Here is an 18374-nt window from a genome sequence, read left to right on the forward strand (position 1 = left end):
GTGTCAGTGTCATTATCCTATACCCAGAGTGTCAGTGTCATTATCCTGTACCCCCAGTGTCAGTGTCATTATCCTATACCCAGAGTGTCAGTGTCATTATCCTGTACCCCCAGTGTCAGTGTCATTATCCTGTACCCCGAGTGTCAGTGTCATTATCCTGTACCCCCAGTGTCAGTGTCATTATCCTATACCCAGAGTGTCAGTGTCATTATCCTGTACCCCCAGTGTCAGTGTCATTATCCTATACCCAGAGTGTCAGTGTCATTATCCTGTACCCCCAGTGTCAGTGTCATTATCCTGTACCCCGAGTGTCAGTGTCATTATCCTGTACCCCGAGTGTCAGTGTCATTATCCTGTACCCCCAGTGTCAGTGTCATTATCCCGTACCCCGAGTGTCATTATCCTGTACCCCGAGTATCAGTATCATTATCCTGTACCCCGAGTGTCAGTGTCATTATCCTGTACCCCCAGTGTCAGTGTCATTATCCTATACCCAGAGTGTCAGTGTCATTATCCTGTACCCCGAGTGTCAGTGTCATTATCCTGTACCCCCAGTGTCAGTGTCATTATCCTGTACCCCCAGTGTCATTATCCTGTACCCCCAGTGTCAGTGTCATTATCCTGTACCCCCAGTGTCAGTGTCATTATCCTGTACCCCCAGTGTCAGTGTCATTATCCTATACCCAGAGTGTCAGTGTCATTATCCTGTACCCAGAGTGTCAGTGTCATTATCCTGTACCCCGAGTGTCAGTGTCATTATCCTGTACCCCCAGTGTCAGTGTCATTATCCTATACCCAGAGTGTCAGTGTCATTATCCTGTACCCCCAGTGTCAGTGTCATTATCCTATACCCAGAGTGTCAGTGTCATTATCCTGTACCCCCAGTGTCAGTGTCATTATCCTGTACCCCGAGTGTCAGTGTCATTATCCTGTACCCCGAGTGTCAGTGTCATTATCCTGTACCCCCAGTGTCAGTGTCATTATCCTGTACCCCCAGTGTCAGTGTCATTATCCCGTACCCCGAGTGTCATTATCCTGTACCCCGAGTATCAGTATCATTATCCTGTACCCCGAGTGTCAGTGTCATTATCCTGTACCCCCAGTGTCAGTGTCATTATCCTATACCCAGAGTGTCAGTGTCATTATCCTGTACCCCGAGTGTCAGTGTCATTATCCTGTACCCCCAGTGTCAGTGTCATTATCCTGTACCCCCAGTGTCATTATCCTGTACCCCCAGTGTCAGTGTCATTATCCTGTACCCCCAGTGTCAGTGTCATTATCCTGTACCCCCAGTGTCAGTGTCATTATCCTGCACCCAGAGTGTCAGTGTCATTGTCCTGTACCCCCAGTGTCAGTGTCATTATCCTGTACCCCCAGTGTCAGTATCCTGTACCCCCAGTGTCAGTGTCATTATCCTGTACCCCCAGTGTCAGTGTCATTATCCTGTACCCCCAGTGTCAGTATCCTGTACCCCCAGTGTCAGTGTCAGTATCCTGTACCCCCAGTGTCAGTGTCATTGTCCTGTACCCCCAGTGTCAGTGTCATTATCCTGTACCCCCAGTGTCAGTATCCTGTACCCCCAGTGTCAGTGTCAGTATCCTGTACCCCCAGTGTCAGTGTCATTGTCCTGTACCCCCAGTGTCAGTGTCATTATCCTGTACCCCCAGTGTCAGTATCCTGTACCCCCAGTGTCAGTGTCATTATCCTGTACCCAGAGTGTCAATGTCATTATCCTGTACCCCCAGTGTCAGTATCCTGTACCCCGAGTGTCAGTGTCATTATCCTGTACCCCCAGTGTCAGTGTCATTATCCTGTACCCAGAGTGTCAGTGTCATTATCCTGTACCCCGAGTGTCAGTGTCATTATCCTGTACCCCCAGTGTCAGTGTCATTATCCTGTACCCCCAGTGTCAGTGTCATTATCCTGTACCCCCAGTGTCCGTGTCATTATCCTGTACCCCGAGTGTCAGTGTCATTATCCTGTACCCAGAGTGTCAGTGTCATTATCCTGTACCCAGAGTGTCAGTGTCATTATCCTGCACGCAGAGTGTCAGTGTCATTGTCCTGTACCCTGACTGTAATTATCCTGTACCCTGACTGTCAGTGTCATTATCCTGTACCCCGAGTGTCAGTGTCATTATCCTGTACCCCGAGTGTCAGTGTCATTATCCTGTACCCCCAGTGTCAATGTCATTATCCTATACCCAGAGTGTCAGTGTCATCATCCTGTACCCCGAGTGTCAGTGTCATTATTCCGTCCTCCGAGTGTCAGTGTCATTATTCTGTACAACGAATGTCAGGGTCATTATCTTGTACCCCCAGTGTCAGTGTCATTATCCTGTACCCCGAGTGTCAGTGTCATTATCTTGTACCCCCAGTGTCAGTGTCATTATCCTGTACCCCGAGTGTCAGAGTCATTATCCTGTACCCCCAGTGTCAGTGTCATTATCCTGTACCCCGAGTATCAGTATCATTATCCTGTACCCCGAGTGTCAGTGTCATTATCCTGGCCCCTGACTGTCAGTGTCATTATCACGTCCCCCTAGTTTCAGCATCATTATCCTGTACCCCGAGTGTCAGTGTCATTATCCCGTACCCCGAGTGTCAGTGTCATTATTCCGTGCAACGAATGTCAGGGTCATTATCCTGTACCCCAAGTGTCAGGGTCATCACCCTGGCCCCCGAGTGTCAGAGTCATTATCCTGTACCCCGAGTGTCAGTGTCATTATCCTGTACCCCGAGTGTCAGAGTCATTATCCTGTACCCCCAGTGTCAGCGTCATTATCCTGTACCCCCAGTGTCAGTGTCATTATCCTGTACCCCGAGTGTCAGTGTCATTATCCTGTACCCCAGTGTCAGTGTCATTATCCTGTACCCCCAGTGTCAGTGTCATTATCCTGTACCCCCAGTGTCAGTGTCATTATCCTGTACCCCGAGTATCAGTATCATTATCCTGTACCCCCAGTGTCAGTGTCATTATCCTGTACCCCGAGTATCAGTATTATTATCTTGTACCCCAAATGTCAGAGTCATTATCCCGGCCCCTGACTGTCAATGTCATTATCACGTCCCCCTAGTTTCAACATCATTATCCTGTACCCCGAGTGTCAGTGTCATTATTTCGGCCCCGAGTGTCATTATCCTGGACCCCTGTTAGTTCCTGGCCTCGGCTATGTTACTTGCTGAGTGTCTTTGATTTTCCTGATTTCATAATAATAATAATCTGTTTATTTATATAGTGCCAACATATTCCACAGCCCTTTACACACATTATCATTGCTGTCCCCGATGGGGCTCACAATCTAGATTCCCTATCAGGAGGTCTTTGGAGTGTGGGAGGAAACTGGAGGTCCCAGAGGAAACCCACACAAGCACAGGGAGAACATACAAACTCCTTGCAGATGTTGTCCTTGGTGGGATTGGAACCCAGGACTCCAGAGCTGCAAGGCTGCAGTGCTAACCACTGAGCCAATGTGTTTCTTCTGTGCCAGTGTCCAATCTCCTGTCGTTTTGCACTCCTCTCTCCTCACTCCTCTCTGTTCGCAGTCCTCTCTTCTCACACTCTTCTCTTCTCACTCTCCTCTCTTCTCGCTCTCCTCTCTTCTCGCTTTCCTCTCTTCTCTCTCTCCTCTTTTCACTTTCCTCTCCTCTCACACTCCTCTCTTCTCGCTCTCTTCTCTTTTTGCTTTCCTCTCTTCTCGCTCTCCTTTTTCACTGTCCTATCTTCTTGCTCTCTTCTCGCTCTTCTCGCACTGCTCTCTTCTCGCATTCCTTCTCACACTCCTCTCTTCTCGCTCTCCTCTCTTCTCACTCTCCTTACTCTCCTCTCTTCTTCCTCTCCTCTCTTCTGGTTCTCTTCTCGCACTTCTTGTTCTCCTCTCTTCTGTCTTCTCGCTCGCCTCTCTTCTTGCTCTCCTATCTCCTTGCTCTCATCTGCTCTCCTCTCTGTTCTCACTTTTCTCTGTTGTCGCTCACCTCTCTCCTTGCTCTCCTCCCTCCTGTCTTCTCGCTCTCCTCTCTTCTCATACTCCTCTCTTGCTCTCCTCACTCTTCTGTTCTCCCTCTCTTTTCTGCTCTCCTCTCTTCTCGCTTTTCTCGCACTACTCTCTTCTCACACTCCTCTCTTCTCGCATTCCTCTCTTCTCCCTCTCCACTCTTCTCGCTCTCCTCTCTTCTCGCTTTTCTTCAACTCCTCTCTTCCCACACTCATCTCCTCGCATTCCTCTCTTCTCACTCTCCTCTCTTCTCGCTCTCCTCTCTTCTCGCTTTCCTCTCTTCTCTCTCTCCTCTTTTCACTTTCCTCTCCTCTCACACTGCTCTCTTCTCGCTCTCTTCTCTTTTTGCTTTCCTCTCTTCTCGCTCTCCTTTTTCACTGTCCTATCTTCTTGCCCTCTTCTCGCTCTTCTCGCACTGCTCTCTTCTCGCATTCCTTCTCACACTCCTCTCTTCTCGCTCTCCTCTCTTCTCACTCTCCTTACTCTCCTCTCTTCTTCCTCTCCTCTCTTCTGGTTCTCTTCTCGCACTTCTTGTTCTCCTCTCTTCTGTCTTCTCGCTCGCCTCTCTTCTTGCTCTCCTATCTCCTTGCTCTCATCTGCTCTCCTCTCTGTTCTCACTTTTCTCTGTTGTCGCTCACCTCTCTCCTTGCTCTCCTCCCTTCTGTCTTCTCGCTCTCCTCTCTTCTCATACTCCTCTCTTGCTCTCCTCACTCTTCTCTGTTCTCCCTCTCTTTTCTGCTCTCCTCTCTTCTCGCTTTTCTCGCACTACTCTCTTCTCACACTCCTCTCTTCTCGCATTCCTCTCTTCTCCCTCTCCACTCTTCTCGCTCTCCTCTCTTCTCGCTTTTCTTGAACTCCTCTCTTCCCACACTCCTCTCCTCGCATTCCTCTCTTCTCGCACTCCTCTCTTCTCGCATTCCTCTCTTCTCGCTCTCTTTTCTTCTTGCTCTCTTTTCTTCTCGCTCTCCTATCTTCTCGCTCTGCTATCTTCTCATACTCTCTTCTGTGACTCCTCTCTTCTCGCTCTCCTCTCTCTCTCCTCTCTTCTCGCCTCTCCTATCTTCTCCCGCTCCTATCTCCTCGCTGTTATCTGCTCACCTCTCACTCTCCTGTCTTCTCTCTCCTCGTTTCTCATACTCCTATTTTCTCATACTCCTCTCTTCTCACTCTCCTCTATTCTTGCTCTCCTCTCTTCTTGCTATTCTCTCTCTTCTCGCTATCCTCTCTTCTCTCTATCCTCTATTTTCGCTCTCCTTTTTTCACAAAACTCTTCTCTCTCTCCCTCTCCTTGCTCTCCTCTCTTCTGTCTTCTCGCTCTTCTATCTCCTCGCTCCTATCTGCTCTCCTAACCTCACTTTCCTCTTCTATCTGTCCTCTCTTCTAGCTCTCCTCTCTTCTTGTATGCCTTTCTTCTCACACTCCTCTATTCTCACTCTCCTCTCATACTCCTCTCTTCTCGCTCTACTCATTTCTAGCACTCCTCTCTTCTTGCTCTCCTATCTTCTCGTACTCTTCTCTCTCCTCCTTTCTTGCTCTCCTCTCTTCTCGCTCTCCTCTTTTCTCTCTTCTCACTCTCTTTGCTCTCCTCTCTTCTGCCTTCTCACTCTCTTCTTGCTCTCCTATCTCCTCACTCTCATCTGCTCTCCTCATCTCCTCGTCTCGCTCTCCTCTCTTTTCGCTCTCCTACCTTCTTGCACTCCTCTTTTTACTCTCCCCTCTTCTCACCTCTCTTCTTGCTCTCTCTTCTCCCTCCTCTCTTCTCTCTCTCCTCTCTTCTCCCTCTCCTATCTTTTCATACTCTTCTCTTCTCGCTCTTCTCTCTCTTCTCTCTTCTCGCTCTCCTTGCTCTCCTCTCTTCTGTCTTCTCTCTCTCCTCTCTTCTCCCTCTCCTATCTTTTCGTACTCTTCTCTTCTCGCTCTTCTCTCTCTTCTGTCTTCTCGCTCTCCTTGCTCTCCTCTCTTCTGTCTTCTCGCTCTCCTCTCTTCTGTCTTCTCTCTCTCCTATCTCCTCGCTCTTATCTACTCTCCTCGTTCTCCACTTCTCGCTCTCCTCTCATCTCGTACGCCTTTCTTCTTGCACTCCTTTCTTCTCACTCTCCTGTCTTCTCGCTTTCCTTTCTTCTACCTCTCCTTTCTTTTCGTACTCCTCTCTTCTCATACTCCTCTCTTCTCCCTCTCCTCTCTTCTCCCTCTCCTATCTTTTTGTACTCCTCTATTCTCGCTCTTCTCTCTCTTCTCTTCTCGCTCTCCATGCTCTCCTCTCTTCTGTCTTCTCGCTCGCCTCTCTTCTGTCTTCTCGCTCTCCTATCTCCTCGCTCTTATCTACTCTCCTCGTTCTCCTCTTCTTGCTCTCCTCTCGTCTCGTACGCCTTTCTTCTCGCACTCCTCTTTCTCGCTCTCCTTTCTTCTCACTCTCCTTTCTTCTCGCTTTCCTTTCTTCTCGCTCTCCTTTCTTTTCGTACTCTTCTCTTCTCATACTCCTCTCTTCTCCCTCTCCTCCGTTCTCCCTCTCCTATCTTTTCGTACTCTTCTCTTCACGCTTTTGTCTCCTCTCTTCTCGCTCTCCTCTCTTCTTTCTTCTTGCTCGCCTCTCTTCTGTCTTCTCGCTCTCCTCTCTTCTCTCTCTCCTCTCTTCTCCCTCTCCTATCTTTTCATACTCTTCTCTTCTCGCTCTTCTCTCTTCTCGCTCTCCTCTCTTCTGTCTTCTCGCTCTTCTGTCTTCTCGCTCTCCTCTCTTTTCGTACTCTTCTCTTCTCTCTCTTCTCTCTCTTCTGTCTTCTCGCTCTCCTTGCTCTCCTCTCTTCTGTTTTCTCGCTCTCCTCTCTTCTGTCTTCTCGCTCTCCTCTCTTCTCTCTCCTCTCTTCTCCCTCTCCTATCTTTTCGTACTCTTCTCTTCTCGCTCTTCTCTCTCTTCTCGCTCTCCTTGCTCTCCTCTCTTCTGTCTTCTTGCTCGCCTCTCTTCTGTCTTCTCGCTCTCCTATCTCCTCGCTCTAATCTACTCTCCTTGTTCTCCTCTTCTCGCTCTCCTCTCATCTCGCACTCCTTTCTTCTCGCACTCCTTTCTTCTCACTCTCCTTTCTTCTTGCTTTCCTTTCTTCTCACTCTCCTTTCTTCTCGCTTTCCTTTCTTCTCACTCTCCTTTCTTCTCGCTTTCCTTTCTTCTCACTCTCCTTTCTTTTCGTACTCCTCTCTTCTCATACTCCTCTGTTCTCCCTCTCCTCTCTTCTCCCTCTCCTATCTTTTCATACTCCTTTCTTCTCGCTCTTCTCTCTCTTCTCTTCTCGCTCTCCTTGCTCTCCTCTCTTCTGTCTTCTCGCTCGCCTCTCTTCTGTCTTCTTGCTCTCCTATCTCCTCGCTCTTATCTACTCTCCTCGTTCTCCTCTTCTCGCTCTCCTCTCGTCTCATACGCCATATTTCTCGCACTCCTCTTTCTCGCTCTCCTTTTTTCTCACTCTCCTTTCTTCTCGCTCTCCTTTCTTTTCATACTCCTCTCTTCTCCCTCTCCTATCTTTTCGTACTCTTCTCGCTTTTGTCTCTCTTCTCGCTCTCCTTGCTCTCCTCTCTTCTGTCTTCTTGCTCGCCTTTCTTCTGTCTTCTCGCTCTCCTCTCTTCTCTCTCTCCTCTCTTCTCCCTCTCCTATCTTTTCATACTCTTCTCTTCTCGCTCTTCTCTCTCTTCTGTCTTCTCGCTTTCCTTGCTCTCCTCTCTTCTGTCTTCTCTCTTTCCTCTCTTCTGTCTTCTCGCTCTCCTCTCTTCTCTCTCCTCTCTTCTCCCTCTCCTATCTTTTCGTACTCTTCTCTTCTCTCTCTTCTCTCTCTTCTTGCTCTCCTTGCTCTCCTCTCTTCTATCTTCTCGCTTGCCTCTCTTCTGTCTTCTCGCTCTCCTATCTCCTCGCTCTTATCTACTCTCCTCGTTCTCCTCTTCTCGCTCTCCTCTCGTCTCGTACACCTTTCTTCTCGCACTCCTTTCTTCTCACTTTCCTTTCTTCTCGCTTTCCTTTCTTCTCACTCTCCTTTCTTTTCGTACTCCTCTCTTCTCATACTCCTCTCTTCTCCCTCTCCTCTCTTCTCCCTCTCCTATCTTTTCGTACTCCTCTCTTCTCGCTCTTCTCTCTCTTCTCTTCTCGCTCTCCTTGCTCTCCTCTCTTCTGTCTTCTCGCTCGCCTCTCTTGTCTTCTCGTTCTCCTATCTCCTCGCTCTTATCTACTCTCCTTGTTCTCCTCTTCTCGCTCTCCTCTCGTCTCGTACGCCTTTCTTCTCGCGCTCCTCTTTCTCGCTCTCCTTTCTTCTCGCTCTCCTTTCTTTTCGTACTCCTCTCTTCTCATACTCCTCTCTTCTCCCTCTCCTCTCTTCTCCCTCTCCTATCTTTTCGTACTCTTCTCTTCTCGCTTTTGTCTCTCTTCTCGCTCTCCTTGCTCTCCTCTCTTCTGTCTTCTTGCTCGCCTCTCTTCTGTCTTCTCGCTCTCCTCTCTTCTCTCTCCTCTCTTCTCCCTCTCCTATCTTTTCATACTCTTTCTCTTCTCACTCTTCTCTCTCTTCTCTCTTCTCGCTCTCCTTGCTCTCCTCTCTTCTGTCTTCTGTCTCGCCTCTCTTCTGTCTTCTCGCTCTCCTCTCTTCTCTCTCTCCTCTCTTCTCCCTCTCCTATCTTTTCATACTCTTCTCTTCTCTCTCTTCTCTCTCTTCTCTCTTCTCGCTCTCCTCTCTTCTGTCTTCTCGCTCTCCTATCTCCTCGCTCTTATCTACTCTCCTCGTTCTCCTCTTCTCGCTCTCCTCTCGTCTCGTACGCCTTTCTTCTCGCACTCCTCTTTCTCGCTCTCCTTTCTTCTCACTCTCCTTTCTTCTCGCTCTCCTTTCTCTTCGTACTCCTCTCTTCTCATTCTCCTCTCTTCTCCCTCTCCTATCTTTTCGTACTCTTCTCTTCTCGCTTTTGTCTCTTTTCTCTCTTCTCGCTCTCCTTGCTCTCCTGTCTTCTTGCTCGCCTCTCTTCTGTCTTCTCGCTCTCCTCTCTTCTCTCTCTCCTCTCTTCTCCCTCTCCTATCTTCTCCCTCTCCTATCTTTTCATACCCTTCTCTTCTCACTCTTCTCTCTCTTCTCTCTTCTCGCTCTCCTGTCTTCTGTCTTCTCGCTCTCCTATCTCCTCGCTCTTATCTACTCTTCTCGTTCTCCTCTTCTCGCTCTCCTCTCGTCTCGTACGCCTTTCTTCTCGCACTCCTCTTTCTCGCTCTCCTTTCTTCTCGCTTTCCTTTCTTCTCGCTCTCCTTTCTTTTCGTACTCCTCTCTTCTCATACTCCTCTCTTCTCCCTCTCCTATCTTTTTTTACTCTTCTCTTCTTGCTCTTCTCTCTCTTCTCGCTCTCCTTGCTCTCCTCTCTTCTGTCTTCTCGCTCGCCTCTCTTCTGTCTTCTTGCTCTCCTATCTCCTCGCTCTTATCTACTCTCCTCGTTCTCCTCTTCTCCTCTTGTCTCGTACGCCTTTCTTCTCGCACTCCTCTTTCTCGCTCTCCTTTCTTCTCACTCTCCTTTCTTCTCACTTTCCTTTCTTCTCGCTCTCCTTTCTTTTAGTACTCCTCTCTTCTCCCTCTCCTCTCTTCTCGCTCTACTCGCTTCTAGCACTCCTCTCTTCTCGCTCTCCTATCTTCTCGTACTCCTCTCTTCTCATACGCCTCTCTTCTCGCTCTCCTCTCTTTTTGCTCTTCTCGCACTCCTCTTCTTGCACTTGTCTCTTCTTACACTCCTCTCTTCTCACATTCCTCTCTTCTCACTCTCCTCTCTTCTCGCTATCCTCCCTCCTGTCTTCTCGCTATCCTCTCTCCTTACTCTCCTCTCTTCTGTCTTTCGCTCTCCTCTTTTCTTGCACTCGTCTCTTCTCGCATTCCTCCTTTCTAGCTCTCCTCTCCTTGTTATCCTCCTTCCTGTCTTCTCGCTATCCTCCCTGCTTACTCTCCTCTCTGCTCACTCTCCTCTATTTTCTCTCTCCTCCATTCTCGCTCTCTTTGCTCTCCTCTCTTCTGTCTTCTCACTCTCTTCTTGCTCTCCTATCTCCTCACCTCGCTCTCCTCTCTTTTCGCTCTCCTACCTTCTTGCACTCCTCTTTTTACTCTCCCCTCTTCTCACTCTCTTCTTGCTCTCTCTTCTCCCTCCTCTCTTCTCCCTCTCCTATCTTTCGTACTCTTCTCTTCTCTCATCTCGCTCTCCTTGCTCTCCTCTCTTCTGTCTTCTCGCTATTCTCTCTTCTGTCTTCTCGCTCTTCTCTCTTCTGTCTTCTCGCTCTCCTATCTCCTCGCTCTTATCTACTCTCCTTGTTCTCCTCTTCTCGCTCTCCTCTCTTCTCGTACGACTTTCTTCTCGCACTCCTCTTTCTCGCTCTCCTTTCTTCTCACTCTCCTTTCTTTTTCTTTTCATACTCCTCTCTTCTCATACTCCTCTCTTCTCCCTCTCCTCTCTTCTAGCTCTACTCGCTTCTAGCACTCCTCTCTTCTCGCTCTCCTATCTTCTCGTACTCCTCTCTTCTCATACTCCTCTCTTCTTGCTCTCTTCTCGCTCTCCTCTCTTTTTGCTCTTCTCCCACTCCTCTTCTTGCATTCATCTCTTCTTACACTCCTCTCTTCTCACATTCCTCTCTTCTCACATTCCTCTCTTCTCGCTATCCTCCCTCCTGTCTTCTCGCTATCCTCTCTCCTTACTCTCCTCTCTTCTGTCTTTCACTCTCTTTTCTCGCTCTCCCCTCTTCTCACTCTCCTCTATTTTTACTCTTCTCTTTTCGCTCTCCTCCTTTCTTGCTCTCCTCTCTTCTTGCTCTCCTCTTCTCTCTCTTCTCGCTCTCCTCTCTTCTGTCTTCTCACTCTCCTCTTGCTCTCCTATCTCCTCACTCATCTGCTCTCTTCTCCTCTCGTCTCGCTCTCCTCTCGTCTCGCTCTTCTCCCTACTCGCTCTCCACCCTTCTCACTCTCCTCGCCTCTCTTCTCTCTCTCTCTTCTCGCTCTCCTCTCTTCGCCCTCTCCTCTCTTCTCCCTCTGCTCTTCTTGCTCTCCTCTCTTCTCGCACTCCTCTCTTTGCCCTCTCCTCTCTTCTCCCTCTTCTCTCTTCTTGTACTTCTCTCTTCTCGCACTCCTCTCTTCTCGCACTCCTCTCTGCTCGCACTTCTCTCGTCTCGCTCTCTGCTCGCACTTCTCTCTTCTCGCTCTCCTCTCTTCTCATTCTCCTATCTTCTCTTATTCCTCTCTTTTTGCACACCACTCTTCACGCTCTCCTATCTTCTTGCTCTCATGTCTTCTCTTACTACTCTTTTCTCGTTCTCCTGTCTTCTCCCCCTCCCCTATTCTCGTGCTCCTGTCTTTTTGATTCCTCTTTTCTCCCAGTCCTGTCTTCTCGCACTCCTGTCTTCTCGCACTCTTTTTTTCTCACACTCCTTTCTTCTCGCATTCCTCTTTTCTCTCTCCTCTCTTCTCGCACTCCTCTCTTCTCGCTCTCCTCTTTTCTCGCACTCCTCTCTTCTTGCACCACTCTCTTCTTGCACTGCTCTTTTCTTGCACTCCTCTCTTCTCGCACCCCTCTCTTCTCGCACCCCTCTCTTCTCGCACCCCTCTCCTCTCGCACCCCTCTCTTTTCGCACCCCTCTCTTCTTGCTCTCCTCTCTTCTCGCTCTCCTCTCTTCTTGCTCTCCTCTCATCTCGCTCTCCTCTCTTCTCGCTTCCTTCTCTTTTTGCTCTCCTCTCTTCTCACTTTCCTATCTTCTCATGTTCATCTCTTCTCGCACTCCTCCCTTCTCGCTCTCCTCTCTTCTGGCAGTTCTAACTTCTCCTTCTCTCTTCTATCTCTCTCTCATACCCTATATTTTCTGTCTGTTTTTCTTGTGTTATGTTCTGCTTGTTATGTCTTGTGCCCACCTGATCAGGGGTTTATTGTGTGCAGCCCTGCTGGCGCTCGCTGTATGCCTGCTACGCTACTTTATTATGTATCTAATACATGGAATGAGCAGCGCAGTAACCATCATTGTTCTGCATCGATCGCAGCCACTCACTGCCGGATTATTCATTCCACAGCCTTTCCAAAGTCGGATGGGTTCTGGACCAAACAAGCATCTTTGCTCAAGTGGACGCCTTCATTCAACGCTGCAGAGATCTCCTGGAGGTAGAGGCAATGTATATTACATGGACAGAAGGGATCGGAGGCTCCTCCCCCTGCAGGGTGATACAGATAGGAGGAGCTATGAGTCTCCTCCCCCTGCAGGGTGATACAGATAGGAGGAGCTATGAATCTCCTCCCCTGCAGGATAATAGAGATAGGAGGAGCTAGAAGTCTTCTACTCTGGCAGGGTGATATACATAGGAGGAGCTATGAGTCTCCTCCCCCTGTAGGGTGGTACAGATAGGAGGAGCTATGAGTCTCCTCCCCCTGCAGTTTGATACAGATAGGAGGAGCTATGAGTCTCCTTCCCCTGCAGTGTGATACAGATAGGCGGAGCTATGAGTCTCCTCCCCCTTCAGTGTGATACAGATGGGCGGAGCTATGAGTCTCCTCCCCTGCAGGGTGATACAGATAGGAGGAGCTATGAGTCTCCTCCCCTGCAGGGTGATACAGATAGGAGGAGCTATGAGTCTCCTCCCCCTGCAGTGTGATACAGATAGGAGGAGCTATTGGTCTCCTCCCCCTGCAGGTTGATACAGATAGGTGGAGCTATGAGTCTCCTCCCCCACAGAGTGATAAAGATAGGAGTTCTGAGTCTCCTCCCCCTGCAGGGTGATACAGATAGGAGGAGCTATGAGTCTCCTCCCCCGCAAGGTTATAAAGATAGGAGGAGTTCTGAGTCTCCGACTCCTGCAGGGTGATACGGATAGGAGGAGTTATGAGTCTCCTCCCCCTGCAGTGTGATACAGATAGGAGGAGCTATGAGTCTCCTCCCCCTGCAGGGTGGTAAAGATAGGAGTTCTGAGTCTCCTCCCCCTGCAGGGTGATACAGATAGGAGGAGCTATGAGTCTCCTCCCCCTGCAGGGTGATATAGATAGGAGGAGCTATGAGTCTCCTCCCCTGCAGGTGATACAGATAGGAGGAGCTATGAGTCTCCTCCCCCTGCAGGGTGATACAGACACGAGGAGCTATGAGTCTCCTCCCCCGCAGGTGATACAGATAGGAAGAGCTGTTAGTCTCCTCCCCCGCAGGGTGATAAAGATAGGAGGAGTTATGAGTCTCCGCCTCCTGCAGGGTGATTCAGATAGGAGGAGCTCTGAGTCTCTTCCCCCTGTAGGGAGTCACAGAGTGGCACAGGATGAGTCCATTTGTGGCGCAGGGTGGCACGGGTGCAGGTTGGCACAGATCAGCTACAGGGTGGCATAGGTTGGCTACAGGGTGGTATAGGCTGAGTACAGGATGGCACAGGATGGCAACAGGGTGGCACAGATGGTTTGCTGGTTGGAACAGATGTGCAGGGTGGCACAGGTTGGCTGCTGTGTGGCACAGGCTGGGTATAGGGTGGCATAGGCAGGGTAAAGGCAGTAACAGGGTGGCAAAATATGGGTACAGGGTAGTATAGGTGGGGTGTGGGATGGCACAGGTAGGGTACAGGGTGGCACAGGTTGGTTGCTTGGTGGTACATGCTGGGTGTAGGGTGGCACAGGATGTGTTCATTGTGGTGCAGAGTGGCACAGGTTGGGTGCAGGTTGTCACAGGCTAGGTGCAGGGTGGCACAGGTCAGCTGCAGGGTGGCACAGGTCAGCTACAGGGTGGCACAGGCTGGGTTCAGAGTGTCATAGCCTGGATACAGGAATGTGCAAGGTGGCCTGCTGGTTGGCACAGGCTGGGTGCAGGGTGGCACAGGTTTGGTGCAGTGTGGCACATGCTGGCTGCAGGGTAGCTCAGGTCAATTGCAGGGTTACACAGGCTGGGTGCACGGAGGCACAGGTCATTTGCTGGTTGGCACAGGCTGAATGCAGGGTGGCAAAGGTTAGTTGCAGGGTAGCACAGGCTGGGTGAAGGTGGATAACAATGTGGCACAATGCAACAATGCATGTACAGGTTGGCACAGGTCAATTACAGGATGGCACAAGATGGCACAGGACAGGTACAGGGTGCCACAGCGTCGGTCCATTGTGTCGCAGAGTGACACAAGTCAGTTGCAGGGTGGCACAGAATGGGTCCATTGTGGCACAAGGTTGCACAGGATGGGTCCATTGTGGTGCAGTGTGGCATAGATCAGTTGCAGGGTGACATAGGCTGGGTGCAGGCAGGCACAGGTTGACTGCAGGGTGGCACAGGCTGGATGGCACAGGCCAGATGCAGAGTGGCACAGGCGGAGTGAAGAGTGGCACAGACTTGGTGCAGGATGGCACAGGCCAGGTGCAGGGGGGCACAGGCCAGGGGCAGGGTGGCACAGGGCGGATGGCACAGGCCAGGGGCAGGGTGGCACAGGCGTAGTGAAGAGTGGCACAGGCCAGGGTGGCACAGGCCGGATGGCACAGGCCAGGGGCAGGGTGGCACAGGCCAGATGGCACAGGCCGGGTGCAGGGTGGCACAGGCCGGATGGCACAGGCCAGGGGCAGGGTGGCACAGGCCGGATGGCACAGGCCAGGGGCTGGGTGGCACAGGCCAGGGGCAGGGTGGCACAGGCCGGATGGCACAGGCCAGGGGCAGGGTGGCACAGGCCGGATGGCACAGGCCAGGGGCCGGATGGCACAGGCCAGGGGCAGGGTGGCACAGGTCGGATGGCACAGGCCAGGGGCAGGGTGGCACAGGACGGATGGCACAGGCCAGGGTGGCACAGGACGGATGGCACAGACCAGGTGCAGGGTGGCACAGGCCGGATGGCACAGGCCAGGGGCAGGGTGGCACAGGCTGGGTGCAGGCAGGGTGGCACAGCAGAGCCGTGAGTGTCAGGCTGTTGGTCACTGTGTCCTATCGCACATCTGCTGGCAGTGATCCGTGGCGCTGAGCTTCGGTGCCTCCTGCCTCAGTCCCTTTTATAAACCCCATTCATCTGTGCTGCGGGACACTGTCAAGGCCACATTCGCTTGGCATGTTACTATGGCAATACAGCGAGTGACAGACATACATGCCGGCTGCCCATTGTGTGGTGGAGGTGCAGTAACTCTTTATGTTCCTGATCTCTGTGACAGGCGTGAGGGGTTAAATAAAGCAGAACCCCGTGTGTGCTTTCCATATTTCTGGAGATCTGTGTCTGCTGATGAATTGGACGGATACCTTTATTACCTCGCCCAGTGTGCTGTCTGCAGCGATGCTGTGTACCTGCTCTGCTGTCTGCAGCGGTGCTGTGTACCTCCTCTGCTGTCTGCAGCGCTGCTCTGTACCTCCTCTGCTGTCTGCAGCAGTGCTGTGTACCTCCTCTGCTGTCTGCAGCGGTGCTGTGTACCTCCTCTGCTGTCTGCAGCGCTGCTCTGTACCTCCTCTGCTGTCTGCAGCGGTGCTGTGTACCTCCTCTGCTGTCTGCAGCGGTGCTGTGTACCTCCTCTGCTGTCTGCAGCGCTGCTCTGTACCTCCTCTGCTGTCTGCAGCGGTGCTGTGTACCTCCTCTGCTGTCTGCAGCGGTGCTGTGTACCTCCTCTGCTGTCTGCAGCGGTGCTGTGTACCTCCTTTGCTGTCTGCAGCGGTGCTGTGTACCTCCTCTGCTGTCTGCAGCGGTGCTGTGTACCTCCTCTGCTGTCTGCAGCGGTGCTGTGTACCTCATCTGCTGTCTGCAGCGGTGCTGTGTACCTCCTCTGTTGTCTGCAGTGGTGCTGCGTAACACCTCTGTGCTGTCTGCAGCGGTGCTGTCTACCTCCTTTCTGCTATCTGCAGTGGTACTGTTTACCTCCTCTGAGCTGTTTGCAGTGGTGCTGTGTACCTCCTCTGTGCTGTCTGCAGTGGTGCAGTGTACCACCTATGTGTGGGCTGGGTGCTGCGAACCTCCTCTGTGTGGTCGGGGTGCTGCGGACCTCCTCTCTGTGGTCGGGATGCTGCGGACATCCTCTCTGTGGTTGGGGTCCTGCTGTCCTCCTCTCTGTGGTCTGGGTACTGCGGACCTCTTCTCTGTGGTCTGGGTGAGGTGTACCACTTCCGTGTGGTCGGGGTGCGGCGGACCTTTTCTCTGTGGTCTGGGTGAGGTGTACAACTTCCGTGTGGTCAGGGTGCTGCGGACATCCTCTCTGTGGTAGGGGTGCTGCGGACCTCCTTTCTGTGGTTGGGGTACTGCGGACGACTTCTCTGTGGTCAGGGTGCTGCGGACCACCTCGGTGTGGTCGGGGTGCAGTGTATTGGTTCTTACTCCTCTGACTGCACTTACCATGGGCCGGTCAGCTCTGATCAGTGTCTTCCCATCCTTGTGTGCCAGGTGTGCTTGTGCCAGCAGCAGTTTGGGCGCTGGGAGGACGGACAGCAGACCCCGCTTCCTTGCTTTCCAGGGCAGCGCGGCCCCCAAACCACCCGCAACCTGCTGGAGATTGAGGAGACGTTTCATAAGAACTTAGCGATTCTGAAGTCGGTGAAGAAAACCATCCTGGATGTGAAGAACACTTCATGGCACGATGACTACAACCTGTAAGGAACAGCGTCCCGCTGTGCCCAGCCCCCTCCTCAGGACCACCCTCACTTTTGTCACCCACTATGTCATGGGACCTGTCACACTGCTCGTGGATACAAACGTGCTTCCATGCTTCACATAATTCTTCTCCACCAGTGTTCACCCATCTAATCCACCAGTGCACACCCGTCTAATTCACCAGTGCGCACCAGTCTAATCCACCAGTGCGCACCCGTCTAATCCACCAGTGCGCACCAGTCTAATCCACCAGTGCGCACCAGTCTAATCCACCAGTGCGCACCCGTCTAATCCACCAGTGCGCACCCGTCTAATCCACCAGTGCGCACCCGTCTAATCCACCAGTGCGCACCCGTCTAATCCACCAGTGCGCACCCGTCTAATCCACCAGTGCGCACCCGTCTAATCCACCAGTGCGCACCTGTCTAATCCACCAGTGCGCACCCGTCTAATCCATCAGTGCGCACACATCTAATCCACCAGTGCCCACCCATCTAATCCACCAGTGCGCACCCGTCTAATCCACCAGTGCGCATCTGTCTAATCCACCAGTGCGCGCCCCTTTAATCCACCAATGCACACCCATGTAATCCACCAGTGCACACCCATCTAATCCACAAGTCTGCACCTGTCTTCTCCACCAGTCCGCACCCGTCTTCATCATCATTCTGCGCCCATCTTCTCCACCAGTGCACATCTCTTCTCCACCTGTCTGCACCTGTCTTCTCCACCAGTCTGCACCTGTCTTCTCCACCAGTCCGCCACCTGTCTTTTCCCCCAGTGTGCACCCATGTTCTCCCCCAGTCTTCACCCTTCTTCTCCCCCAGTCTGCACCCGTCTTCTCCCCCAGTCCGCACCTGTCTTCTCCACCAATCTGCACCCGTCTTCTCCACCAGTCTGCACCCGTCTTCTCCACCAGTCTGCACCAGTCTTCTCCACCAGTCCCGTCTTCTCCACCAGTCTGCACCAGTCTTCTCCACCAGTCCCGTCTTCTCCACCAGTCTGCACCAGTCTTCTCCACCAGTCTGCACCCGTCTTCTCCACCAGTCTGCACCCGTCTTCTCCCCCAGTCCAGTCCGCACCTGTCTTCTCCCCAGTCCGCACCTGTCTTCTCCCCCAGTCCTCACCTGTCTTCTCCCCCAGTCTGCACCTGTTTTCTCCCCCAGTCCGCACCTGTCTTCTCCCCAGTCCGCACCTGTCTTCCCCCCCAGTCCTCACCTGTCTTCTCCCCCAGTCTGCACCTGTCTTCTCCACCAGTCTGCACCTGTCTTCTCCACCAGTCTGCACCTGTCTTCTCCACCACTCCGCACCTGTCTTCTCCACCAGTCTGCACCTGTCTTCTCCACCAGTCCTGACCAGTTGCCTGCTCTGTAGATTTAGAGCGTCTGTGAAGGACCTGGAGGTAATGATCCAGAATCTCATGATGACGGCCTTTGAAACGGTGCGTGGCGTGGAGCAGGGTGTGGAGCTGCTGGACGTTTTCCACCACCTGTCAGCCCGAGAGGTGAGTGTTTGTGTGTTGTGATGCAGTGACCCGTGCTGCATGTAGGGGGCGCTATGTGGGCTCCTGAAGATACGCATGGTGGCGTAACTGGCTTTGTGAAACAGGGTCCAGCATAATTTTAAATGGCCGGTATGTGTCGCAGAGGGAATCTGCGCTGTAAGCCAGTATTGTTGTTCTGGGACTCGTAGTTCCATAAGAGTTGTGTTTGTGTAGCTTTAAAGGGAGGCTTACAGGGTTAGTTGGAGAGCTGGGTGGGTCTGACTAACCATACACACCTCCCACCTATGGGAGTGGTTACAAGTATATAATGTGACTATGGTGTGGTCACATGGTCTCCATCTGCTTGGAAGGT

General features: G+C 51.9%; 1 protein-coding gene across 1 annotated transcript in view; it reads left to right on the forward strand.

Annotated features, from left to right (window-relative positions):
- DNAH2 (dynein axonemal heavy chain 2) overlaps window positions 1-18374 on the forward strand; it is a 149771-nt gene that overhangs the window by 62959 nt on the left and 68438 nt on the right. The window contains exons 10-12 of the mRNA XM_077261641.1: window positions 12034-12121; window positions 16312-16517; window positions 17893-18022. Coding sequence (XP_077117756.1) covers window positions 12034-12121; window positions 16312-16517; window positions 17893-18022 — 424 coding nt within the window. The remainder of the gene's footprint in view (window positions 1-12033; window positions 12122-16311; window positions 16518-17892; window positions 18023-18374) is intronic.

This window comes from Ranitomeya variabilis, chromosome 5, assembly GCF_051348905.1.
Source record: "Ranitomeya variabilis isolate aRanVar5 chromosome 5, aRanVar5.hap1, whole genome shotgun sequence".
NCBI classification, from domain to species: Eukaryota; Metazoa; Chordata; class Amphibia; order Anura; family Dendrobatidae; genus Ranitomeya; species Ranitomeya variabilis.